Source organism: Pituophis catenifer, unplaced genomic scaffold (assembly GCF_029215685.1).
Source record: "Pituophis catenifer annectens isolate HBS135680 unplaced genomic scaffold, rPitCat1.0.hap2 SCAF_2, whole genome shotgun sequence".
NCBI lineage: Eukaryota > Metazoa > Chordata > Lepidosauria > Squamata > Colubridae > Pituophis > Pituophis catenifer.
In genome coordinates this window covers 88,818,967-88,846,602 of record NW_027256882.1, presented here as the reverse complement: position 1 = coordinate 88,846,602, position 27,636 = coordinate 88,818,967, and the positions used below count along the sequence as shown (strand labels likewise).

The 27,636-nt window shown below is 38.7% G+C and overlaps 2 protein-coding genes across 2 annotated transcripts; one reads left to right on the top strand and one right to left on the bottom strand.

The window, feature by feature from the left end:
- Positions 1-1,210: 1,210 nt before the first annotated feature.
- CDC25C (cell division cycle 25C) lies at positions 1,211-17,191 on the bottom strand. The gene is made up of 14 exons (XM_070933778.1): positions 17,076-17,191; positions 15,765-15,862; positions 14,511-14,544; positions 13,104-13,137; positions 12,844-12,924; positions 11,457-11,582; positions 9,151-9,231; positions 8,652-8,807; positions 7,250-7,351; positions 5,156-5,218; positions 4,688-4,786; positions 4,416-4,549; positions 4,191-4,302; positions 1,211-1,726 (listed from the first exon to the last, which is right to left on the bottom strand). The coding sequence occupies exons 1-14, from the start codon at positions 17,189-17,191 to the stop codon at positions 1,586-1,588; spliced, it is 1,377 nt and encodes a 458-aa protein (XP_070789879.1). The 3' UTR covers positions 1,211-1,585.
- Positions 17,192-18,879: 1,688 nt separating this feature from the next.
- LOC139310215 (oocyte-specific histone RNA stem-loop-binding protein 2-like) lies at positions 18,880-26,402 on the top strand. The gene is given in 7 exon segments (XM_070934376.1): positions 18,880-18,941; positions 23,774-23,866; positions 23,949-24,053; positions 24,274-24,409; positions 25,949-26,050; positions 26,317-26,347; positions 26,350-26,402. Coding segments are annotated over 7 exon segments (582 nt in total).
- Positions 26,403-27,636: the final 1,234 nt, after the last annotated feature.

The following is a 27,636-nucleotide window of genomic DNA, read 5'->3' as shown; positions in this document are numbered from 1 at the left end:
GCCGCTTCTTAGCGCTGCCAGAAGTCACTTTCTTTCCTGTCCTGAGTGTGGCAGTTACGCCATCTGCTGGAAACATTTTTCCTTTAGCGAAGAATTAGCAAAATGGAAAATATCACCTCAACCTTCCAATGTAAGAAATCATGATTTAAAAAAAAAAAAACCCAGTGACACAGGTAGTCCTCGACAGTTTGTTTAGTGATCGTTCAAAATTACAACGGCACTGAAAAAAGTAACATGACCATTTTTCATATTTATGACCACTGCAGCATCCCCGTGGTCATGTCATTTACACTTGGAGGCTGGGCAACTGGTTCATATTTATAACGGTTGCAGTGTCCCAGGGTCATGTGATCACCTTATGTGGCCTTCTGGCAAGCAACGTCAACGAAGAATAAAGGTTCATTTAACAACTCTGTTACTAACTTAACAGCTGCTATGATTCACTTAACAAATGTGGCAAGAAAGGTTGTAAAATGGGGCAAAACTCATTTAACAAATTTCTCACTTCACAACATAAATTTTGGGCTCAATTGTAGTCGTAAATCAAGGACTGCATGTATAACTCTTCTTTTCATGTAAGTCCAAGAATATGTTAGTGGAATTTAATGGAGATAGTAGCACTTGTGGGCAAGAGAGACTCAACCTAATCTCCCTCATTACATTGTCTTGAAGGGATGAGGGGAGAAGCATTTGAGCATCTTGGTAATTACAACAAACCTCTAAAATTTTACAATACTGTGAAGAGATTTTACAATATTGTGAGAGATTACCTAGTCACCTTTATTGTCTGAAGAAGTATTAACTTAGAAACAAGTTTGAATATGCAATTTTATTTTTGCCTAGAATTACAATTGCTTATGTATGCTAGCATAAAATTTTCTTTTTTTCCAGAACTGCCAAAAAGAAGTGATTCACCTGGAATGGCAAATTTACAATATCTGAAGGTATGGGCCACAGCAGCTTATTATACTTTTCTATACCAAATCACTAATTTTCACCTTCGCTAAGATGTTCAGAAGACGAAGATACCCCCTTAAAAGAAAACAAGTATGAAATGACTCCCTCATGCTTTTTCTTCTCACCTGAATGGTACTATTCCAAACTACAAGCTATTACTTACATATGCATACAAAACTGGATACGCAGTTAAACAACATTTGATAATCTTTGATAACCATTTGATAACCAGTTTATTCTTCCATTAAAATAAGGCACTCACTGGCTAAAAACCTAAGGTAACGTTTAAAAGGAATTAAGTCTCCCTCTGAAAATTAGCTTAAAGTCTGGATTACAGAGCAGCTCAGCCTGCTGCCTTAGGAGAGATTTCTAGGCATTGTTTCTCACAGGGGCTATTGCCACTTCTATGGAGGGTGTTCCATTAGGAATGTCCGCACTTGGCCACAGCACTTTCAAACTAGGGATCTCTGCATATCGGAGCTCTCCTCATTGTAACCCCTGCCAGGGCTACTTGGTCCTGGCAAGCTCACTTTCTTAGCCTTTCAGCACATTTTACAGATGCTGCAGCTTTTCCTTTGGCTAAGGAACTGTCTTGGAGGGAGTCCCCTCCTGGCTACTGACTCTGAACTCATAGCTTCATGAGACGAACAATGTGATCTCTGCGCCTCCGTTCCCCTGCCCAGGTTTTGCTTTTAACATGGAACTTGACCATCTCTGCCTTGAAATCCTGGTGATCCATGGGACAGTAACTCTGTGGTTCACAAAGCTCCTATCAGAAAAGGAGATCAATGATGATATATTTTCCCATAATTTAAAGCCCACAATTTAGTTAATCACAACAACTATTAGTCACAAAAATAACAATAACATACAACTTCTAAATAAGAGAATCGGTATATTATGCCTCTTTGATTTATAGGGGAAAACAAGTAAAATCTTGTAATTTGTTTCCATTAAATGTTTAAAAAACAGGAAAGATACAAATGGGATAAGGGAAAAAGCCCCTATCTTACTAGGCACATTGCTTTTTCTTTTATTTAACATCTATGGAATTTATAAGCTGTTCCACTGTATTGTGACTCTGGATGGCTTACAGAGTGCAAAAATAAAATTCCAGTGTCATTCCTCAATGCCATTCCTTCCCAAATCTGGATCTAGATGTTCCAAACCAAACACAAGTAATGTGTAAAATCTTCCTTCCTTCAATTTCTCAAAGCACCTCATTATGTGCACATAGTTCCACCCACTTTCATTTTCTTTTTCTATATCCTGCATCAACTACCGTGTGTGGATAAATTCAAAAGTATGCGATTTGCCAGGATATACTCTATAACAGTGATGGCGAACCTTTTCGGCACCAAGTGCCCAAACTGCATGTGTGTGCATGCCCAAACTGAAAGGTGCACACATGTGAATGTGTACATGCATGGACATGTGTGAGCGCATGCACGGACATGCACACATGCATGGACATGCACACATGCACGGACATGCATACATATGCAGCAGAGATCCGAAGACCAGCTGGCTGGCAGGAGGCAGGACATCTCAACACCGGCAGCGCGGCAAGAGGTAAGAACTTTTTCTTTCGTGAGCTTCTGTTTTGTCGTTTGCAGAGAAACAGAAGCTCACGAAAGAAACATCACAGAGATCTGACCTGGGATGATGGTGCGCGTGCTAGCAGAGAGGGCTCTGCATGCCACCTCCGGCACGTGTGCCATAGGTTTGCCATCACTATGCCATCACTCTATAAGCTTCATGGCTTTGGGAATCTGAACCTGGGTCTCCACTTTCTAGTCCAGCACTTTTACCTGTCACAGTTTTGCCTTGCATATGAAAAGGATATTCAGTTGTTTTATAACTGCATTCTTTTTTCTGGTACATTATAAGATGCAATATTTTTCTGTTCTTAAAGATTCTTCATGCATAAGATTGCTACATACTTTTCCAAGTAATATCCTCTTAACTGAGGCTAAATTTGAACATAATCCAAAAAGGGACAGCAGCGAGTAAATCTTTGCCCAACAATCTGCCTATAGCACCACTCTGAGAAATGCAGAGTTCTGGATTAGACCAAGGCATGTATTGTCCATAGGGCTACCTCTGAAGACAATTTGTTCTGCCCCAGCTACAGACCCCAAAGAACACAGCACACACAAAATCTGTACAAAACTTAAATTTACTAAAATAACTCAATCTTTTCCAAACAAAGGCTGTTAAGAAACTTTCTTAACAGCCTACAAGAAACCAAAGATAAAGTAATCATAATCTTACTAAGGTTGGCAGAAAGCCCAGAAGCAATTTGCAGAGAATCCAGACACGAAAGAGAATGAACTAAAAGTTGTTCCCTATAAATTGCTTCAGTTGGCGTTCCTCCTTAAATAGGCTAAGGGCGTGGCCAATTAGCCCCAAGCCTTACTCTCGAGACCTCCTCCTGAGGAGCCACTCCTGCCTTTTGACAGCTCTGTACACCCGTGTATTGAGAAGAGGCTCCTCCTCTTTGTCCTCTTCACTTAAAGGAGCTTCTGGAGGTTCTGAAGGCCCTGGCTGAATCCCTGCCTCTGGCACATCTTCTCCAGCCTCCTCATTGTCTGACTCGAGTGCCAGCTGCACAGGCTGCTGGCGCAGCACCACACCAGCCTCCTCGCTGTCAGAATCAGCTACAATCCGCACAGGCCGCTGATGGGCCACAACACTATTTGTAGACTTCTGTTTATACAAAATACCACATCTTTTGTCAAACAGAATATTTTTCTCATTTTAAAAGAACTTGACTCATTTCAAAGTGCTGATTTCAATCTCTATAGCATTCTGTAGCTTGAATCAAAATAGGTAGGACTATGTAGAAATCTAAATGTTAAAATAAGTGATAGAAACCTTTCTATGATGTATCTTTTCCAGAAGTGAAGTGAATAGAGATTAAGACCTTACCCGAAATGAAATATCCAGAAATTTGCCTGGTGCTAATTTAAAAGTGTTACATTAAATTGGCTGAATTTTTATACAAATAATATCTAATTTTTAATTGCTTCTTTAACAGCCAGATTTTCATTTTTGTTTCTATATTGTTGAAGGGTTCTTTATTAATGTTTCTTAGTTTAAGATCAATCTAGGTAGAAAGATATGGAATACTGAAAAAAAGATATGATCTTTGCTATTGTTGGAATCATCAGCATCTAACAGATGAAGTGCATTTCTATAATATATAACAATAGTCTTTGTCTCATTGTTACCTTGTTTTCTAGGAAGAACTCCTTGTAGCCACCTTGGAGGACATAAAGTTCAGGGTAGTGCAGGGCAGGATATTCATTCATGGCTCGGTCTTCCTCCCTCAGGTAACGACACCTTCACAGCAAGGCAACTGGTTATCCTGCCTGTCCAGGGACTTCCAAAAACACCTGTTTCCCTTTTCCAAAAAGTCCCCTCCACCTCCATAGCCCTCTGTGGTCCACACTCACATCTTGGGACCCCTTTCAGAAGAAAATTCACAATGGAATACAAGGATGAGGCGCTTCTGAGGTGATGATGGAAGCAGAGGCTTCCTCAGGAAAAGTTCAAATAAGTCATCTTGTCTGTGAATATTCAAGGCCTCCTGTAAAAAGAAACAAAATATTGGGCTATGCTATAAGTAGGCCACAGACCGTGCTAGGTGGGGATGGCTGGGGGTTCTACTTCAACATAACTGAAGGCCACCAGACCAGGAAGGCTGCTCTTAAGATGAATCCCTCACCTTGATGTGGCCCCCAAGATATTCATAGGGATAGCGGCAGTCAATAATGTAGAACTTCTCTATAAGGCTTTGAAATTTATTGTGGAGCAGTGCTACCATCTGTAAAAAGAGAAGAATGGCACCCACATTGATGTAATGTTCATCTCTTAGTTTTACTTCAATCACAGAGTTATTATGAAGGCAAAGAATAAATGTTTTGGCTAGACAGTTGAATAAACATGGAGACTATGGTGTAGCTGAAGTCTTAAATACTCTACAGAAGAATGTTAAGAACAGAGAAGCTTGCTTGATTAGGTGCTACAGCAAGACCCCCTCAGCTATCTTCTGAAACTTTTACAGAACCAAGTGACCCTAAATGAAAAGGCGGTACAGCTACAATTCAGCTGACCTGTGAAAGTATATTTGCAAAGTCAAAAGGAAAGAGAAAGTCAGACATATGAACACTTTAAAGCAGGCAAGATTGCTCACAGTATCTGCAGTGATATATCTCAGATCTGAATGCCTTCCTGTGACTGTTGGCAATACATAGACCTAGAGAAACACAATCACGTTTCATGTTTAAAATCTCTACAATTCAAAAGATCCTCTAGCTTTTTTCAAGCCTCAGCTAGATAAATCTTAACACCAGCAAAATAATCCTGAATGCAATTGCTGGGAAATAAGATGCACTGGATTCAGGAGAAAATGCCCTGAAGTAAATTTGCAAACATTTCACCTACATGTATATTAAGAAGCAATAATAAATATACATTATGATTCCCTATTCAAAACTTCATACATGTTTTGAAGACAATATAATTGTTTGGGCCATATACTAAGGTTGTTTTTTCTGAGCTATTTCAGGCACTGCTGAAAATTGCACTGTTGAAAATTATTGCCTGAAAAATTTTGATCTGATAATCCATTTACTATCACTTCCCACCCTCCCACTTTGTTCTTGCATATTTACTTTGTTCTTACATATGTAATGTCAATGAACATTTGGTATCCTCCCTTGTGGGAGTTTGCTGAAAAGTGGGATTTTCCTGGTTTGCCTAATTTCTCGAAGCCAAATAAAGATTGTTTACTGTGACTAGTATCATGGTGGAGATTACTGCAAGTTGCTCAAGGCTGCACTGTAATAACACCACCATAATATATTATTAATATACTGCTCAAAAAAATAAAGGGAACACAAGCAGAAGACATCCGAGATCTGAATGAATGAAATAGCCTTATTAAATACTTTGTTCTTTACATACAGTAGTTTATACACTGCTCAAACAACTAAAGGGAACACAAAACTACTATATGTAACGAACAAAGTATTTAATAAGGCTATTTCATTCATTCAGATCTTGGATGTCTTCTGCTTGTGTTCCCTTTATTTTTTTGAGCAGTATATATTATGGTATCCATATTATTCAAGTAATCAGGATCACAAAATGGCAATAGCAGGATGTGACAAGGATAAAAAAGCAACATGGAGTGCATTTATTACAAATACGTTTGAAGAAACAAACTTATTATGTAAATGGGGTTTTTTGCCCATAACTTTCTTTCTGGTTATTATTGTACCAGTTCATGCAACTTCTATATCTGGATGGCTATTTATGTACTGATATCAGAGATATTGCTTTGCTCAAATTTAATATAGGTGATGCTCTATTTTACTAGGTAGGCAAGCTCATCTAGGCAGAGTTAGAATTTGTTTGCAATCACTTTTCACTATTTTGCTCTTATAACTCGTTTTAAACTGAATGCAGGATAATGTAGTAACTAATAATAACATCACAGGTTCCATTTTCTGTATTTATTCTAATGCTTCTTTGCAAAAATGTGCTCTAGATATTTTAAGAATATTAATTTAAGATTCATTGGATCTGGGAAAAATTAATGTGCACTTTTAGTTGGGTACTAATAAAATTCAAAATATAAATCTATTAATGGCATTCTGGAAGCTATCTTATGCTGGGCATCACACTGACTACTAAAGAGTAGTGTTAACCTTGAGAATCGAAAGAAGGGGTCACATTAAACTCTTCCCTAAGAAATGGAACCATGGATGGCAGAATCTACAATAAAACAAGCTCAAAAGTTACAAGAACATTTCAGGTTGATTTAGTGTCCATTTCAGAGCCCTCAGGTAATCCGTGAGACTGGTCAACCACAGATAAGTCTCACATCACACTGTTACAGAAGGGACCTTTCATTTGAGCTTGGCGCATTAGAATCATGCCTATCTGAATTTCTAAAAGTGAAGTAGGTATCTTTATGCAAGTGTGAGCTGCTACTCATACACTTCTTAACTGGAAGTCTTAATCACCCAGCTGTAGAACATGACAAATAACTCTTCTAATCTGTTACCTACCAGATCATGGTAGGTCTTGTCTGCCAACACATACTCAAATTTCCCACACTGATGAATTTTTCATCAGTGCTTAGATTGAGCAATACAGAAAACTGTTTCAGCATTGTTCAATTATTAGGAAGGGAAGTTTGGAATAGCATGACATGCACAAAGTCAGCATTCTTCTTCCTACCCACCCAAAAGAAGAATCAGAGAAGCAAGAAGGCACCTACGCTAGAGAAATCACCAATTAACTGTCTGAAGCCCTGGTCTTGATCAAGGGCTCTGACGATCTCGATGTCAGAAAGGGAGGCTGTTTTCTTCAAAAGCATAACCTATAAACAAGCAGGCAATCCATCAATACATATGCAGACAAATAACTGTGAGGATCAGTCTTCTGTGCATGAAAAAGTTTGAAATAACAAAGTATGAATGGAAACCATAGTTAAATATTTCTACAAAAAATACAAAAATCTGCTTCAAAGTGAGGGAATTGAAATATTTAATACTAGAGGAAAGCTTAATGAGACCCTTGAAATGACTGTTCATTGACTGATTCAACTGTCAGTCTGAGCAAAACCACTGAATTTAAACCATGAGAAAAGTGTAAACAGAACTGAGATCAAGAACAGTCCCAATAAATACAGGAGGATCCCTGTTCAATTAATGAGCACGTTAGAAATTATATGAGTGACAAGGAAACTTCAGTTAAAAAAAAATAGAATTCTTAACTAAATGAAAACAAAACAGTGGAAATACAAATGAACAATAAAGGTTAAGAAACAGACCATGAAGAACTTAATGATAAAAAGATTTAAAACAGTAATTTTAAAGCAAGAGACTGGGGGTAAGTGGACAATTATCCTAATGGCAAGAGGTACAAGGTAGAATTCTTTAAGGACCAGTATTGGGATTGGTGACTTTTAAATGCAAAATTATTTGGGGTGCTAAATTAAAAATAAAGACCAAGAGTCTCTCTAAATTGAGTGAACAAGTTTTAATTGACAAATGCAGTTCAACAGAAGCTAGTGCAAAATCTTTGAGCGGCTGAGCTTTGAAATAGTGACAAAAGTTTATGATCCTTTAGAACAGGGCTGTCAAATTCCTGACCCATGGGCCAGATGCTGGCCATGCTCACGTTTAGCAAAGGGGGGGGAATCCTGATACGTCATGTGACACGGTCGTGATGACATGATTTTGACACCCCTGTTTTAGAACTACCTATAATCCTGCTGTGCTAGGAATTACAAAGTGGTCTGAACATCATCTGAGTCTAATTAGCTCAAGTAAATACAGGGATAGCAGGCCTATGGATTATAGTTGAATCCAGTGCATCATAGCTTAAGTCCCAGTTGTTTGGATATAACAGTAAAAGAGTTGGCCCTATCAAATGTGTAAAATGGGTGTACCTGCTCACCAGTGGATGAAACAGAGTGCTGTAATAAACAGATTTCTGGCCAGCAAGGTTCCTCTAAACATCTTAACTGTTTTGTTACCTTCTATTTGAACAAGAGAAAAATACCTGTGCTTCCCTCGTTATTCTTCTTGACACAGTTGACCATTCTAGCCTTGATATCAAAACCCACGAATTTAGGGAAAAGGTCCTGGATATGAGGACCAACTGTTGTTTCTTACCCCATCTGGCCCTTCTTGGATTGAGCTGCACTTCCATGTCACTTTAGCTGGAGTTTCATCAGCATAGCTTTTCACTGTCCTCTTTGATGCAGGTCTATTTAGTTTTGCTGGCAGAGATGGAGATCGGAAGAGGTTGCTCTTGTTCATGGAGACCTGCTAAATGTGCCAAACGGAGATCAAGACATCAGGAAGAAAGGACCCTACATTTCACTTAATCAGTCTCATTAAGGCTGATTGATAGATTTTTCAATCAACTGTATTTCCATGTAACTATTGCTAGCTCTCTCAGATGAGTCTGACAGCCTCAGTTTTTGCAACAGCCTTGCAAATCAGCCCACAAACTGTTTTAATAGCCCAGCCATAAACATGTTAAACATTTGAGCCTTTAAATGCTGCTGTTTCCAGACTGGATCATTTGGAAGACAAGAGGTTACTTGATACTGGCTACAAGGCAAGAGCCCGAGTTAACTAAATTGCTGATTAAAAAATCCCCGTTTACCTCACTGATGTTGATGTCCTGAGCACGGAGTGGTCCAGACAACAAGGCAGCCATGCTAGAGTGGTGCCCAGAAAGGGACTTCTATGGAGGAATCACAGAAGAAAACAGAGCATTAAAAAAAAAATAGAATTGCCTGATGAAAAGAGAACATTAGGCACTTACAGCTTTAATAGTTGTACAAAAGAAGGATTTCAACCGGGCAAGTTCACTTTACAAAATATTCTGAGTCCTCTTTTTCATCTGGCTAATGTATGCTGAACCCAACAACTATTTCGTTATACAGAAGGGTGGCAAATGCAGAACCACTTGTATTAACAAAAATACAATCCTTTCTTTAATTCTGCCAGCATTTGAGTGGCAATTTAATACTCTACAGCAGTGTTTCTCAACCTTGGAAGCTTGAAGATGGGTGGACTTCAACTCCCAGAATCCCCCAGCCAGCAGCGCTGGCTGGGGGATTCTGGGAGTTGAAGTCCACCCATCTTCAAGCTTCCAAGGTTGAGAAACACTGCTCTACAGGACTCTCATTCCCTTCTCCCCTCCCGGCTTCCCAATCTGGATCATTTTCACATCCCACAGAGGTCAAAGTTATGAGGAAATGCGCAAGGAAAGAAAGGATGACTGTGTGGGTGAAACAAAAACAAAAAAATTACTATATTTTAGTACAGGTAGTCCTCGAATTATAACAGTTCATTAAGTGACCATTCAAAATTACAGTGGCAGTGAAAAAAGTGATTTATGATCATTTTTTACACTTACAACCACTGCAGAATTCCCAAGGGGTACATGATCAAAATTCAGGCCCTTGGCAATTAACTCATATTTATGATGGTTGCAGGGTCTCGGGGCCACGTGATCTCTTTTCGTGACCTTCTGACAAGCAAAGTCAATGGGGAAGCCAGATTCACTTAACAACCGTGTTTACTAACTTAGCAACTGCAGTGATTCACTTAACAACGGTGGCAAGAAAGGTCATAAAACGAGGAAAAATTTACTTAACAAATGTTTTCTTAGCAACAGAAATTTGGAGCTCAATTGTGGTCATAGGTCGAGGACTACCTGTACTTACAAGAGTTCATTTAGAAATGTACAGATACAGTACAGAAAGGGAGGTATTTCTGAGGTGATTCAGTTCTAGAACTCATGACAAACGATTAGCAGCCAGTATAAAAAATTCTATTAGGCTTTGGAGCAAGCTCTAATTAGGGATGTCCATTTTTATATGGCAGAAGAGAAACAGAAGTGGTTCAAAGAATCTCTGCTAAAGGTGTTCAACATTTTGAGATATGTTTCAGGCCGTGATTGAAATTACTAGAGTAGAAAATTAAAAAAAAACTCATTATCAAAATCCCAGAAGGAATGAACTTTTACTTATTCTAATATGCTACCCTAGGGATGTGAATGAATTCGTAGAAATTTAGCCAGTTGCAAAAAATAAACTGAATTATATCTAGGTTTTAAGAGATCAGTCTCAAGTTAAGACTGAATCTTCTCCTCGGGATAAAATTAATATATAAGCTTCTCAAAACCACTATGACAATTATCATCAAAAATGCAACGACCAATCTTGAGCACTAGATATTTATCTAGGCGGTTCTCGACTTATGACTACAATTGAGCCCAAAATTTCTGTTGCTAAGTGAGACATTTGTTAGTGAGACAAATTTTGCTCCAAGTTGTGACCTTTCTTGCCACAGTTGTTAAGTGAATCACTGCAGTTAAGTTAATAACACGGTTGTTATATGAATTTAGCATTGCCATTGACTTTGCTTGTCAGGAGTTCACAAAAGGTGATCACATGACTTCAGGACACTGCGACCGTCATAAATATGAGTCAGTTGCCAAGCATCTGAATTTTGATCATATGTCCATGAGGATGCTGCAACAGTCGTGTGAAAAATGGTCATAAGTGCCTTCAGTGCCATTGGAACTTCAAATGGTCACTAAAGGAAGTGTTATAATTGTGTATATATAACTGTTATATATACAGGACTACCTGTAGTGTCTTGGAATACTGTATTTAAACTTACCCTTGAACAAGATACCTAGCCATCTTTTCCTAATGTTTGAAAATGTTTCAGTGTAACGGAATACAAGCTCCTACCTCCAATTTCCCCAAAGATCACTCAGGTAGCTCTTATCAAAGACTCTCCCTCCAGTCTTGCAACAGACAAGACCCAACACTGCTATTACTTGGCATTACTGCTACTCAATGGTGGGCAAGCTATACTTGCTTTCTCTGGTTGTTTTTTTTTTTTTAATGAATACAACTGCCCACAAAGTGACTTTTAACTCATCCTTCTCACCTCCGTTTCTTCCTTTTCACTGGAATGGAGCTCATCAGAAAAGCTATCCAAGGCTTCTGGGATTCCTGAAGCATCTATTGGGCTGCCAAGGTATTTCATCTCACGGTCCATGAGATCCTCTGCTTTCTGGAAAGAAAACCAATTGCAGATGAAATTCACCGGTTTTCAAATGTGCAAATATTTACTGTACAGGTGGTCCTTGACTTATGGCCATTCATTTAACGACCCTTCGAAGTTATGATGGCGCTGAAAAAATGACTGACAGACGGTCTTTCCACTTACGACCTGCAGTTGCGTGACTGTGATCTGGGTGCTTGGAACTGGCTCGTATTTACAATGGTTGCAGCGTCCCAAGAACACATGATTGCCATTTGTGATCTTCTCAGTCAACTTCCAAACAAGCCATCTGATTAATGACTGTGCAATTTGCTTAACAACCATGGCAAAAAGGTCATTAAAACTGGGCGTGGTCCCATGATGACTTATTTAGCAACTGTACCACTTAAGTGATGGAAGTTCTGGTCCTGATTGGTTGTAAGTCAAGAAGCACCTGTATCTAATGGAGATGTGTTTTGATTTCCACTTAATGAGATCCAAAATACTATAGTCATATTGTACTCAAATCTTCCAAGCCAAAATATTGCAACTGATCTTTTTTCCTCATTGACTTCCTCATGGCTTTTCTCTGGATCTTCTGAATCCTTTTAAAAATATGATGCCAAAACCCGAATGTAATAATGAAAAGTGGGGTTTGACAACTATAAAGTAAAGCTAACTCATCATTTTTTTAAAAAACTTTTCTTTTAATGCAATCTAAAGTTATCTTTTTTCCCCCTGCCACTTTGTATCACTGAACCTCACTTTCCTCCGGGCAAATATAAACAACTTCAGTAATTTAACACCTTCTGCACTATTTCAGTAAAAAAAAAACCTTCCTTTCATATCTCAGCCCTTATTAATGCTCAAATTGTAAAAACTCATCATTTAGTCCTAATCAACAAAAATCTATTAAGAGCTACCAGAATATACAAGTACTCCTGAGGCTGTTCAAAGTTATGACTGACCCACCCCCAAGGCACTTTCAACCTGATTTTGAAGTTAATATGGCCATACTCCCCCATCATGTGATCACATTTTGAGTGCTTGGAAATTGCTCAACCTTATGGCTCAACCATTTTCTTTGGTTGCAAAATGTGGTTACAATAGATATTGAGTTAGTTAAAATCCCTCATCCCCTCATAACCCTTAGAAATACCTGCAAATTGCTTCTGGAAAGCATCATCCATATCAGAAAACCTAGAGTGGACATCACTGCCATGAAGCAGAAATCTTGACACAAGATTATGGGTATTTATAGAAAAGCCCATCTGCTACAATAGATACTCACATTTCTCTTGTTCATCAAAGGACACAGAATTTCCCCGCTAATTTGCTGGAGGTAACTTGGTGTGCTGCACAATACCTCAGGCTAAAATATTAAGGGGAATGAATGGCACTGTCAAGTTCTGGTTTGGTACATATATATGTATGTTGATTTATATATTGATATGAGACTTAGAGCATCAACAATTGGTGCTCCTGGTTCTCAGATTCACCTCAAAGCCTTTAATAAGGTAACTAAACTCCATCATAACAAAAATGAAATACCTGGAGAAACTGCACACACTGCTTCCTTGAGTCTCTGCTGAGAGAAAAAGAGAGCTAGTCAGAGATCCTTAGTATGAACTGAGTAAAAATTTAGCATATTCCCCAATCTAATCCCGTGCATCCATTAACATTGGATACCTTATTCACATTTTGGGATGTTATGTTTTGTTTAATCATTCAATAGTTTATTGAATAAATCAACAGTTGGCTTGGTTTCCACTATATGCTAAGTAAAAGTAACTTTGTGTTGTGCGCCAGTTGCAGCCTTTTCTGGACCAGGATTACCTGTGCTCAGTCCCTACTCATCTCACGGCCGGACTATTGTAATGTGCTCTACATGGGACTACCCTTGAAGAGCCTTTGGAAGCTACAGCTGGTGCGGAGTGCAGCAGCATGGGTAATTTTGGGCCACCCGAGAACGGTCCCTATAATACCACTGCTCCGTGAGCTGCATTGGTTACCAGTCTGCTTGCGGGTGCAATTCAAGGTGTTGCTGATCACCTTTAAAGCTCTTCATGACATTGGCCCAGGATACTTGAGGGACTGTCTCACCCCCACTGGATTGGCCTGTACTACTTGTGCCGGTAGAGGAGGCATGCTGCTGGTCCCGTCAGCCAATTATTCTAGCTGGCGGGGTCCAGGAGGAGGGTCTTCACTGCTGTTGCTCCTGCCTTCTGGAACATCTTGCCCCCCGATGTGAGGTTGGCTTCAACTCTTCTATCTTTTCGTAAAGGGCTAGAGACATGGCTTTGCCAGTTGGCCAAATCTTACTGGAATTTTGAGGGTAAAATTAGAAATTTTGAATGTACAATTTTGGCCAGGGTTACAGGGTTAACTGTGGAAATGCAGTTTCCCTTCCAGAGACTTCCTGCTCCCATTGCCACCTATATTTTTTTACAGTATACAAACAAAAAAATACCAAGTAAAAATCTTGCCATTGTACTGGGGGTTGTAAACAAAATTAAAAGAAAAATAGATGTAAAGACTCTTCTGTCGGCCAAACACACCTACTTGGCCTATTTCATTTTTTAAAATGTCCCACAGGGTAAACCATTTTGCTCTTCCCATCTATCAATCATATCCCATTAGTTCTTACAGTTGTCTACAGTTACTAAAAAAAGCTGTCCACAACTGAAACAAAAAGATTCACATTCTTCAGCCCAGCCCCACAGGCAGTTGTTTAGCCACACCACCTGAGAAAGGAGCAAATAGGCTCTTACTCATGAGTCCATCACTAAGCATGATGCACAAACTTATTTAATACATCCATCAGTGCTGAGCAAATTAGCCACTGCTGAGTTAATAGAAGTGCTACAAAGGAATTTTCAGTGTTGCGAGCAGATCAATTAAACCCAAATTAAAATAAAGCTAATATGGTAAGCTATAAAATCAGTAGGTAGAACTTACAGCTGATCCTGGAATTCTGTTAAATTATTTTTATCTGCAAGTCACAAAATGAGAAAATAGAAGCCTGAAAACCTAGGAATGGTTATACTATTAAATAGTACATACACTTGAGCTTAAGGAATCTAAATCAGAGTGAACTGATTAAGTCATCTTCTTTCATATCTGAAAATTAGTTATCTTGGTTCAGCTAAAGAAGTCCAGTCAATATGGAATATAGGCTTGCAAAATATATTCAATTGTTTAAGAGACTGCTAGAGCCCCCCAAACCATAAATACAAGCCTATCACATAGCTCTATAAAACCAACCTTATCATATAAGAAATTACATAGATAATATACTTTAAGTGGTGAAATCAAGGAGCGGTAATTTTTGTAATTTTTTTTAAAAATGAAATTTTATAAACTATCTTTCTTGAGAGTAAACTGTAAGTGGAGTACTGTACTTCAGTAGATAAGAGGCAGCTATGTATGCAGGCAAGTAACCCTACACTTTTTGTAACCTGTAATATAGCGTGAAATTTACATGAGTATCTATCTGGCTTGGGTTTATTGCTACGTTTGTTATGATTTATAAACGTATCAATATACTACTTGGGAAACAAATATATTAAATAAAATAGATAATACAGATAATTGGATTTAAGGTTACTAAAATCAATTTAATGCAGAATTTCTCATAGCTTTAGTTCTAATAATTGCCTAAACTGGTTAGAATACTACAGTTTATATAATGATGGCAACGTGACACCACGAGTTTGACACCCGTGATATAATAGATGAAATAATTTATCTATGACAACAAAACTTGCTTTTATAGGTACAGGTGATCCTCAAGTTACAACCACAATTGAGCCCAAAATTTATGTTGCTAAGCAAGACATTTGTTAAGTGAATTTTGCCCCATTGTATGACCTTTCCTATCATAGTTGTTAAGTGAATCACTGCAATTGTTAGCAACACGGTTGTTAAGTGAATCTGGCTTCCCCATTGACTTTGTTTGTCAGAAGGTCGCAAAAAGGGATCACATGACTCTGGAATACTGCAACTGTCATAAATATGAATCACATTTTTATCTCATGACCATGGGAATGTTTGCAAGAGTTGTGAAAAACAGCCATAAGTTACTTTTTTCAGTCCCATTGTGACTTTGAACAGTCACTAAATGAACTGTTGTAAATTGAGGACTACCTGCATGCTGATCAAACTGCTTACTAATAGCAGAACTAAAACTCTATAGCAGGCAGCAATTATTACCAATCTCCAGTGCTGCTGGGGACTGGCTGAAGGTGAAAGCAATTTCCTCTTCTCCACTGTTGAGATTGGACAGGTCTAAGCAACGCCTTGGTGTATCCCTACAAATTGTGAACAGGCAGCTAGATACACATATCCGCACACATTAGCAATGCACCATTGAAACCCACAGAAATTAGCATTATGCCATTGAAATAGAAACATGTTTTATTAGGATGAACACCCTTAGACAGTCTCATACATCAACTGACAGATTTTATATATATATTCTTTCTAGCCAGGTTTTACCTAAATATATATTTAATTTGATTTATATGCCGCCCTTCTCCGGAGACTCAGGGCGGCTTACAGTGCGTTAAGCAATAGCCTTCATACTTTTGTATATTTATACAAAGTCAGCTTATTGCCCCCACAAACTGGGTCCTCAATTTACCTACCTTAGAAAGGATGGAAGGCTGAGTCAACCTTGAGCCTGGCGGGATTCGATCTTACTTTAATTGCAGACAGCTGGTGTTAAATTACAGTGCTTCTGTCTGTTGAGCTAAACCAGGCTCAAACTTCCCATTTTAATATATCCCCGGACGATAACATCTAACCTAAGATGGTACTTAAGATTGGATCAAAGCCAACTTAGTCAAGTGTCATTGAAACCAATATAAAGTGAGAAAATGGCTAAGTTTGACTGTACACTGTACAGTAGACTAAAGTTTATGGTTCCCAGATTAGATGTAAAGAGTCAGAACCCTAAAATGGAATTTTTAAAAATCTCCCTCTTCCCCTATAATTCAAAGCTGCAGTTTATTACTCTTATCATTTACTGCTGGTTAAACAGAGGATCCGTGACAAGTCACCCTCTCTGACCATCTAAATGCTCTTGGGTTTGCTTAACTACCAAGATTATACACAGGATGAGTTACAGGTAGTTCATAAACCTCCCCCTTATACAACTACCAAACTCAGTGTAGTCATTTTCAAAGTTGGCATGTTATCTAAACTATAAAGTAAATATAGTGACCCAATATGCACAGTCTTTATACCTACTTATGTCTGGTGAAGACCTGGAGACCACTTATTCATGTTTTAGTATGTTTAATTTTTCCTAAAACTAAATATATTGCCTAACCATGGATTTAGGAACTTTTATAAATGGACTGCCATTTATAGTTCTTGGGCATACAGTATTCCCTAATATGATTGTTTAAAAAGAATTAAAATTTCAGATTAGTTTCCCAGCTAATTCTGTGCCACACCTTTGGAAAAAAGAGAAAATGTTCCACCCCGCATTATTGCATCAAACAAGAAAAAAAAAATTACCCTGCTAAAGTGCTAAGGTTTTGGAAATCCCAAGTGAGATTCAACACAGGAGTAAGAGGTGGTTCTGGAGTAAACGGCAGAGATATCTTGACATCCTGGATCATATTCAGTGCCATCCTGTAGCTAGATTGAAACCTAAAAGGAGTAAATAATAATTTCTACAAGGGGATAATTTTCAGGTAGCATTACTGATCGCCACGAAGACACCACTTAAAACAGCAGCTTCCTTTTTTTACAAGCCTGTCTCTTTATTGTAATAATCACAATTTTAAGAGCTCACAATCAGGTACCTAAAAACTGAAACATGCAGCAGCAAGCTCTGAGAGATAAGACTAGGAAAACAGCAAACAAGGAAGCTAGTAACAATCAGGCTAAAAAGATATGTCCAGTTTAACTTTTTTTTTTTTGTTTAAATCTCGCCTACATTATTTTTTATAACTGATAGCAGCAAACATACCCAATACCGCTTCCGCCTATTTTCCCCCCCACAACATCAACTCTGCAAGATAATCAGTTGGGCTGAGAAAGAATGATTGGCTGCCTTTCTTAAAGGGAAACGAGAGCTTTGAATTTTTCAGACGGAATTTTGGATCATCAGCATCGACGGCTGGCTCACAAGCTAGAATACCCCGCCTCCAAAACAAACTCGTCCTCCGGGGCAAGAGAAAAAGATCAGCTGCGGACAACCCGAGAAACCCGCCCCGATGGTTTGGACTTGGACTTCCATCACCCCCAACCCAGCAGAGCCATTGCAAAGAACGGCAAAGGACCTCGGGAGGTACAAGCACCCCTTCTGCCTCCCCACCTCCCTTCTTGTGAAATCTCTTCCTCCCGCTCACCCTCCCCCCCCGCCCCTAAAAAAAATAAGGCGAGCTGAAAATTCCACAGCACTTCAGAAATTAAAATTTATCGCCGCTGCGCCGGCCAATCCCGATCACCTCTTTCTCTTGACCGACCAACCCTCGAACGCTCGAGCGAGAAGAGCCTTAGTCTCGGAGTCAACAGCTTTTTTATTGGCAAACCGACGGCCTTACGTCGACGGTGGCGCGCGCGGCTGATTGGATGGGTAGGCGGGTTTTTTTTATGCACGTGTGTTATTGTCCGCGCTGCGTTCGGGAGATAACGCCCATGTTTCTTACTCTTCGCCCAGCCAATCACCGGACCGAAGATCCGCCTCCTTTTTTCTTCCTACTCTGCGATAGGCCGGAGGTCTGCAAAAAGCCACGCCCTCCCTGCTTACTGGAGGGAGATTTAAAGCCGCGTTTAATACGCCCATAAGGATTTTTGGAAGGGGGTGCTCCGATTCGGGGGCCAATCATGCAATTTCCGAATTCTTTGTCGGACATCTCGACTGCCGTAACTGGCCGGTAGTTGCCTTTAGATTTCGGGTGTTGGGTGGAGCTTCGTTTTAAACTTGGCGATCTTCTCCCGTTTTCTTACCTCTCTGGGTCGGTAAAGTGAGCGGGGTGGAGGCTGCTGAGACGGAGTGCAATGTCTGGCTTCCTAATTGGGGAACGTTACAGGTAGTCCTCAACTTACAACCAAAGCTGAGCCCAAATTTTATATTGCGAAGTGAGTTTTGCCCCATTTTGTGACTTTTCTTGCCACATTTGTTAAGGGAATCACAGCAGTTCTTAAATTATTCACATGGTTGTTAAGTGAATCTGGTTGTTAAGTCCCCATTGACTTTGCTTGTCAGAAGGTTGCCAAAGGGTATTGTATGATTCTGGGACCCTCACAACCGTCATAAATGTGAGTCAGTTGTCAAGCATCCAAATGTAATTCATGGTCGTAAGTGTGAAAAATGGTCATAAGTCACTTTTTTCAGTGCCATTGTAGCTTTGGACGGTCACTAAATGAACTGTGGTAAGTCAAGGACTAACTGTATACTGTTTCAGTAGACTAAGAGTTGCGTTGGGTGATTGGGAACATTCAGCAGAGTTTGCCTATCTTTTTTTTCTCCTATAACTTACAATCTACTTGCATTAAGGGCTATGTGCCAATTTGTGAGCCTGTCAGTCTGAATGGCTAGAGTGGGTAAACATTTTTGAAGATTAAGTTTAGTTTTATATTGCAATGATGTTTTTCCTTATTTATTGAAATTTGCCTGGGCTGTCTGCTGGAAGAACCAGCGAAGAACAACTTACTGCAGTCACATCTGTGTTTGAAAGGAACTTATAAGTAACAAAACTGGGAAGAGAAGTTGCATTATTAACATAATAGGAGTCTAAAGTTAGGATATTTCTTTGAAGCCTCAAGAAAAGCCCAAATCTGTTGGCTCTATGTAAAACATAGTTTATGTAGGCAAACAATTAGGAACGACTTATTATTCTAGGTGTGAGTGGACAACTAATGTTTCTGTTGAATGTTATGATTTCAGTCTTTGATGTCTCAGAAGTGTTTGGAAGTTTCTGAAGTTGGATATTGTGTTGAGCACAATGTTTTAGTCAGTTACTATCTACATAAATCTCAAATTGGGGAAAATTACACAGATGCTTGCTAAAGCATCTATAAATTAGTCATGTTTTTGAATTTTCATACTGTTTACAATATAAAGTCAATAAAAAAGTTAAAAGACTTGCTGAAATCTTATTGCCTAAAATAGCTGGGTATTAAACTGGTTTCTGTTTGATGCCTAAAAGATGCTGCAACCAGGTGAGATATGTGTGAGAAAGTTAGCGGCCATGTCCTGGAATGAGGCTACGTCAGATAATAAGAATAACAAAGTGAACAGTTCCAAGTCATGAAAATAGTTCAAATCTTTTCTAAGTTTAATAATGCATTTTACCTTTGAGAATACATTTTACCAGATGGAAAATTTGTGCAAATCACTTTGGATTCTCTCAAAGAAGGGCAGGACAGAGATAAAATATTCCCCGTTCTATGTATAATACTACTATAAAAGGAACACACCAGTTAGATAAGAAGTGGGGGCAATCTTCATTTTATTTAGATACCTGGAGTCAAGATTCACTCAAAAGACCATATCAATAACAACCAGTGATTCCATCAGTGCCCTGACATTTTTAAAAATCTCAACTATCTTTAAAAATGTAACTTCATTCAAAAGTGGTAATAAAAGTTAATATGGCCCATTATTTTTTGTGAAGAAGGAATCTTTATGAAAACAGTGCATTAATGCTTAAAGAAATTAGGAGATTCACTTGGAAATGGGTGGTTGTTTAATTTTCAAGTTTTAAAATATATGTTAGAGAAAGATAACAATGCCTTAGAGAGAAAAATATGGTGGATGTACTCTGTTTCTACTTTTTTCTGACAGGCAGATCTTATTCAAGGTTCTCTCTCAGGTGGCTGGCACAGGTATTTTGCTGCACAGTTTCTGCAATATTTGAGTATCTCTGGAATAAGTGCCAGGAGCTTCTCCTCAGAAGTTCTCTGTGAAGCCTTTAAGAGGTCTTTTTCCAACTGCTAAGAGCTATCCCAATTCTCAGGTTCCTCCCCTAGTACTCCCAGTTTTTAAATTCAGCAGAATACCTGTGGAGGGATAGTCTGGATGTTTACAAAGCTCCCCATCTTAGCAACATGGATGGACAGGACTGGAGCAGGGGTATGAAGACAATTGTTACTGTATTCCAGAACATGTAATTACTTTGAGGACAAAGTTCTGCTTGCATGATGGATATTGCATTCTTCTGTAGATCAATTGGAGGAAGCACAGATTGATGCATAATAATCTTTGTACATTTTGCTTTTGTGGTGGCAGTAGTGACATTAATTGTTTTGGATGTATCAGAGATGAAATGGAAATGGTGTGGAAGGCTTTTCATTTAAATTACAATCTAATAGATTCTTGCCTAAACAGAACGTGTGGTTCAAAATGAATTGCAGATCTTCATCCAGTAGATGAGCCTCTATGTTAATAATATAACTCTAGTCAGAGTTGCCACATGCAGCAGTAACATTTTTGAGTGACAAACTGCATCGCAGATCATGGTACTTTAATATTTAGCCATTTCTACACAAAATTATTTGTGTTGAGTGCTTTTATGCCACTTCAACTGTGCTTTGTTTAAGGCTATGAGAAGTCTGTAGGTAGAATATTCATTTAAGTCTTTCCCCCCACTGTTCATTCACTGTATTGAACATAATGTTTTTCCACTACATTTTGAAGTCAATAGCCCAAGTAAAGATCACTGGATTATGTTGTAAACTAGATTTACTGTGTTAAATAAAAAGCCTAAATCCACTTGAGTATTCCAAGTGTGTGATGTATAGACAAAAAAAGCATGGGATAACAAAAGATATAATAGAGGTAGTCCAGGGGTGAAATGTTCCCGGTTCGGATCGGCTTGGACGAGTAGGTAGCGATGGTGGCGGGCAGTTCGGAGAATCGGTAGCAAAAATCCCTGCCCCCGCCCCCCATGCCCAGCTGAGCCGTGCAATCATCAAAGCCTTTTTTTCCTTTTAAATGGCTCTGACCAGCCAAGCTCTGATGATCCAAGCTCTGACGATCTGCTAATTAGCTCTGCTAATCAGGCAACTCAGTTTGTATTGTCAGACCCATTTAAAGGAAAAAAAAGTTTCTTTTTTTCTCCCTCCCCCCCAGCTTGCTTACCTTAGCTGCTGGTCGCAAGGCAATCCATTACATCAGCAAGCAACTGAATCTCCCTGACTGCAATCAAGCTCATCGGTGAGCAGCTCTATCTGCAACTTTAAGATTTGTGGACTTCAACTCCCAGCAAAGCTGGCTGAAGAATTCTGGGAGTTGAAGTCCACAAGTCTTAAAGTTGCCAAGGTTGGAGACCCTTGTTCTATTGGGTAAGTTTTTTCCCCTTTGGGAACTTTAAAAAAATAGTTAATTGGGGGTTTTTTTAGTTGTTCTTTTTTTAAACCTGGCCATTTAAAGTTTAGGAAGTTTTAAATTTAGCTGCTTTTATATAAAAATAAAAAAAGCTGCACAAATATTATTTTATTTAAAATAAAATAATATTTGTGCAGCTTTTTGAGATTTAGTGTGTTTCTGTAGTGTTTCACTCTAACTACACAAACACACAAAATCTCACAAAGCTGTATGTGGAATTTTGTGTGTGTAAAGTGTGAAAGTTGGTTTTTTGGGCTTTTTGTGGCTGTGTGAGGTTCCTGCTTGTTGCGGGGCCATTTTGGGTCTAGCACAGCTGCTTTTACATTGTGGGTGAGCCAGTTGTGTTGTGTTGTGTTTTGTAGGTTAAAAAAGGGCAAAGAAGTGACATTGACTTGGCCACGCCCACCCAGTCACCTTACCAGCAAGCCCTGCTCACTAATTAAGCCACGCCCACAGAACCAGTAGCAAAAAATTTTAGATTTCACCCCTGAGGTAGTCCCTGACTTATGATCACAATTGAACTCAAAATTTCCATTGTTCAGCAAGACAGTTATTACATGAGTTTTATCCCATATGAATCTGGATTCCCTATGGACTTTGTTTGTCACAAGTTCGCAAAAGGGATTCAAATGGCCCTGGGACACTGCAACTGCCATAAATATATATCTGTTGCCAAGCATCTGAATTTTGACCACATGACCACAGGGATGCTGCAACGGTTGTATGAAAAAGGTCATAATTCACTTTTTCAGTGCTGTTGAAACTTTGAAGGGTCACTAAATGAACTGCTGTAAGTTGAGAACTATATACCCTGTTTCCCCGAAAATAAGACATCCCCTGATAATAAGCCCAATTGGGCTTTTGAGCGCATGCGCTAAAATAAGCCTCCCCCTGAAAATAAGCCCTCCCCAAAAATATTTAAATGCAGAGCTGGAAATCAGGTAAGACGGCAAGAGGAGCCCCATCTTGCTCCACGCACCCCAAAATAATAAGACCTCCCCGAAAATAAGGCCAAGCGCTTATTTCGGGGTTCAAAAAAAAATATAAGACAGGGTCTTATTTTTGGAGAAACACAGTATTAGAATCTGTTCTTGAGAAAGCCACGACTTTGTGTAGAACCTGCTTTCTTCTTTCCTTCTTCAAGCAGGTGTGTGGCTGCAGACATCTTTCTTGAATCCTCTAAGCTTTCTTTTCTAAGGACTACTTTTAAAAAAAAATACTTTAATGAAAAGGATCTAGAGACTGATATGCAGCAAAGAAGTCCCTGAATCTAACATTAGAATGCCTCTAGGCTTGATATGTAGTCATGGAGGCTAAAAAGATAAATAAATGCAGCCCAGTGCATTATTTAGGAGTGCATCCATGTCTCCCAGAAGAAGGTAAAGAATAACTTGGGGACGGAGCTAAAGAGCAGGTGGAGAACAACCTTACAAGTTTGCCCTTTAGTAAATGCATTATTTTTTACTGGCCATAAACCTCATGGATGCCATTTAATGATGGTTATCAATGCTGTGTGCTCAGAATTCTACCAGTGTCTTAGAAGGAAATAACCCCTGATTTTAAATGATCTGAAATTAGAAAACATTTAATTCCAATGATCAGTTCTTACTGTTGATAGTTTTTTTAAAGGTTTGATGCTTCAATTCTTTTTCCAGAGAAAAAGATTACATATTGAGAGAGCTCTTACCATCAACTTCTTCTTTATCTCTAATGTGTAGAAATCAGTTACATTTTTCCAAATTCTGTGAAAGTCTCACTTGATCTCTTTTGCTCTGTGAATATTTGAAGAATAGTGACTTCACAAATGGAAAGTTAAGATACAAATGCATTATGTCTCCATGTTCAGTAATCCAACTTTTTTATTTTCTTCAAATAGGTCGTTTCAGGTTTTCTCACCTGAAGTAAAGATGGTGAGTGTGGGGGTAGGTACAAGGTCCGATTGGGTGAGAAAATCCTGTCCAGGATCTGGGTAAGTTTTGTAAGAGATATTTCTATAGTTTATTAAGTTATTGATATGTTTCTCTGTCTAGCATTTTTCCTTCCATTTGTAGAACTTATATAGAGACAGATGAGGCTGTCTTGCGAAGAAGGCAAAAGCAGATAGATTATGGGAAAAATACCATTGGTTACCAGCACTTTGTCCAACAGGTTCCCAAGTAAGCAGTAACTGTTAGACTTCTACATAACGAAAGCTTGGGTGGGCTCTTATTGAGGTCATCACTAGCAGTTCTTTTCAAAGTTCTGATATTTGGGCTGTTCATTTTTGAATCTGGTCTTGAGGTAAAGACCTTTGAAAGACTTGCTTTAACAGTTTTCTCTGTGCTCCTTCTTTGGGAGGCCTTGAGGTGCCTTTTAATTTCTCATGCTTCATTCTAGGATGGCTCGTCAGTCAGGTATTCATCCCTGTACTCCAAATAAATATAAAAAGTACAGTCGTCGTTCGTGGGACATGCAGATTAAGCTTTGGCGAAGGGCACTTCATGGTTGGGATCCACCTGGACATGAGAGGGAAGTATTTCTAATAATAAAAATGCTGCCCAACTCTCAACAAATCTGAATGACTCACAATAATCAAATAAACAACAAAAACAAAAATTACAATAAAAGCAATTAAAGCTAAAAGATGACAAATGCAATGAAGCAAGCAGTGTTACTCCCCTTCACCAAAGGCCTGGATGAAAAGTTTTTCAGGCTCTTCTAAACCAGAGTGGGGGCCATCCAGATCTTGGGATCCTTGTTCCAGGGAGCATCTTAATTGAATTGGTGAAGCCGATGCTATGGGAAGCAGGCAGTCCCTCAAGTAACCAGCTCTATGCCTTTAAGTATACATAACAACAAGCACCTTGTATCAAACCCAGTTGCAAACTGGCAACTAGTGCAGCTTGCAAAGTAGAGATATTATATGAGCAGATAGAGGCATGCTTCATTCTGGACCAATTGGAGCTTTTGAGTGGTTTTCAAGGGCAGACTCATGTACAGTGTGTTGTGGAAGTCAAATCACAAGGTGACATGAGTATAAATGATTGTCTGAAGGACCCCCTAATCTAGGAAACAGTGTAAGGGGCACACTAGATGGAGTTGTGCAAAAATCTTTCTGGCCACAGCTAACACTTGTTCATTAAGTAGGAGCTATGAGTCCAGGAAGACCCTTAGATTCCTAATTATGCTTATTTGGTTTGAGCAGAAATTTGTAAAAGTAAATTAAGAGACACCCAACCATATACTTCTCCGGTCAGATATTTTGCTATCAGAAACCTATTAATAAAATCCATCATTTGGCAGGTTTACTTTTAAACACAATTCTATATTGTAAATAGCCACCTTTCTTGTGCAATATTTACTGCCAGCACCTGGTGACCCACTTATAAAGTAATGCTCCCACACTATTCAGGAATTGCAGACCTAGTCTCCAGTCCATATGCACTCCCCTTGGTATTCCTTATCACCATGGAGACAGAGTTAATTGTCAACAGAGTTGTCATGCTCTTCAGTGAGAGCAAATGATTCTGGTGCCCATCAGAGGCTGGGAGTATTTTGCACTATATTAAGGTGGAAAATGAGAAGGATCACATATATGAGAAAAGAAGGAAGAAGTGAGTAAAACACCATTTTATATTTTCATTCCATTAATTTCCATGGGTTGCCTATATATTGGCTACCATTCTGTGGCAGAAGGTAGAAGCATTTAGGCTGACACATTCAACTACTCCTATTCCATTTTTCCAATGGGTTTTTATTTGCATTCTAAGATAGGATTCTAAGATAGGAGTATGGAACATTTTGTGGGTTTAAGACTGAATTTCCGAAAAATGTTTTGAAGGGCCACATGGCAATTGGCAAGGGAACAGTCCAAAGTGACTGGGTCACCCTCTTTTCTCTCTGGGCTCTAAATGAGTTGTCAGAAAAAACCTAGACAGCTCCTTCTGGAGGTCTAAACCAACTGTTAAGATAGACAACTGCAGATTGCTTTTTTCCAGTTTAGGCTCTAAAGCTATTTAATGCATTTGCTGCCTGGCTTAGTATGAACAACCTGCTCTGTTTTGCAAGGCAGGAGCTGGTGACCAAAATGGATCTTTGGTCTAATTTCCCAAATGACTGGTTTGATGCTCAGTGTATTCAGGAAAATATTTGTGAAGAAGTCCTAGGAGAACAGGTATTGGGATTTTGTTTAATTATATTCTATATGGCCTTATTTTGGAATAGTTAAATAACAAAAGGATTTGACAATGTGTGAACAAAATCATAACCTGTATTTAATGCTAAGCAGAGCTGAGCATTCTATATCTTTATGTGACATAAGATTCTAAGTATGGGCTTAGTATTATGGACATACACAAAACCTTCCTTTTTTAAAATGACATCTTCAGACCAGTCACTAAGTTAGACTACTTATTTAATGTTATTGTTCTGCTCCCATAGATTTCTGGATTGTCCTCTTCTGGCCATTTATATCCGCTGCTTCAGGATACACTCTCCAACATGGAACATTTCAAGGAAGATGCTGAAGACTGTCCATTTGACTCCTGGCTCTTGTTTTCTTCTCATGGGATCCCAACGCAGTCAGTGATCTAAAAGAGAAGACTTAGAGCTTCTCAAGGATTTCAAGGATTATTTTTTTGGCCACTGTGGTCCACCTGTATTGTCACTCAATTTGCTACAAAGTCCATTATTTTATAACAAGATTATCTTCCATTTCTATATTTGATAGCTTTCTATGTAGAGTAATTGTTATTTAGCTAGAACACAAAGCATTTCCTATTGACTCTCCATTATTCATATTCCTATTATAAGTGTACAAAGCAATTGATGATTGCTACTAAAGCATTATGGCTTGTTAGTTGCAGTAAGAAAATTGAGAATCAAAGTTCTGAACTATGTACAGGTAATTAAATTGCTCTGAGCTTATGTTCTGTCACTTGGTTTGTTATTGGTTAATTCCTGTCTGCTTCACACATGCCCTGTAGTTGGATAAAATAACATATTTTGTATTTGATTCCTAATTGACATCCTTTATTTGCTTGAATATGAATGTTACTTGTGTATGATGAGGCATGGCAAAAAGTGTTAGGTTCATTATAAGAGTTAAGGGGTACAATTTGCATCTTTCCTTTTGGATAAAAGTGTTTTATTCCATTTCTGTTAAATCTGAATAAGTGTGCCCTCTGTAGGAATATTCAGACAGCTGTCTACTAGAAACTGTAGTGGACAACAAGCAACAGAATCATTGGAATATCTTTGCCTGAGCTTATAGTATTGAATTTCATTTGGTTATTTAAAATTGCTTTCAGGAAAAAAAAAAAAAAACGAGGAACCTGGTCTTACACCATGACTGGTTCACACAATGTACTGAGCAGACTCTTATTTTTGAATGAACTACAGTGACCTGGTGTATGCAAGTTAAAGCATAATAAGTGGGTTCACATAACACTAACCAAAATCACATCATTACAGTTGCGTGAATACAGCCACTTTGTCAATCTTTAGACATGATGATAGCGTAAAGTTGTAATTCTAGAACTATATTCATATGATATATAGAACTAGAAATTAGCTCACCACATTTTAGCTTTGTAGATCTGCAAACTCAGCCCATGTGTTTAGTAGGTGGGTAGTAAAACACATTGATTGGGTTATGTTAACCATAAGTAAGCATGTGCTAATACAAGTTATGTACTCTTCTGAAAGTAAATATTTGCTTTACTGAAACTTAACAAATGTTGGAGTACACTGTAATTATTC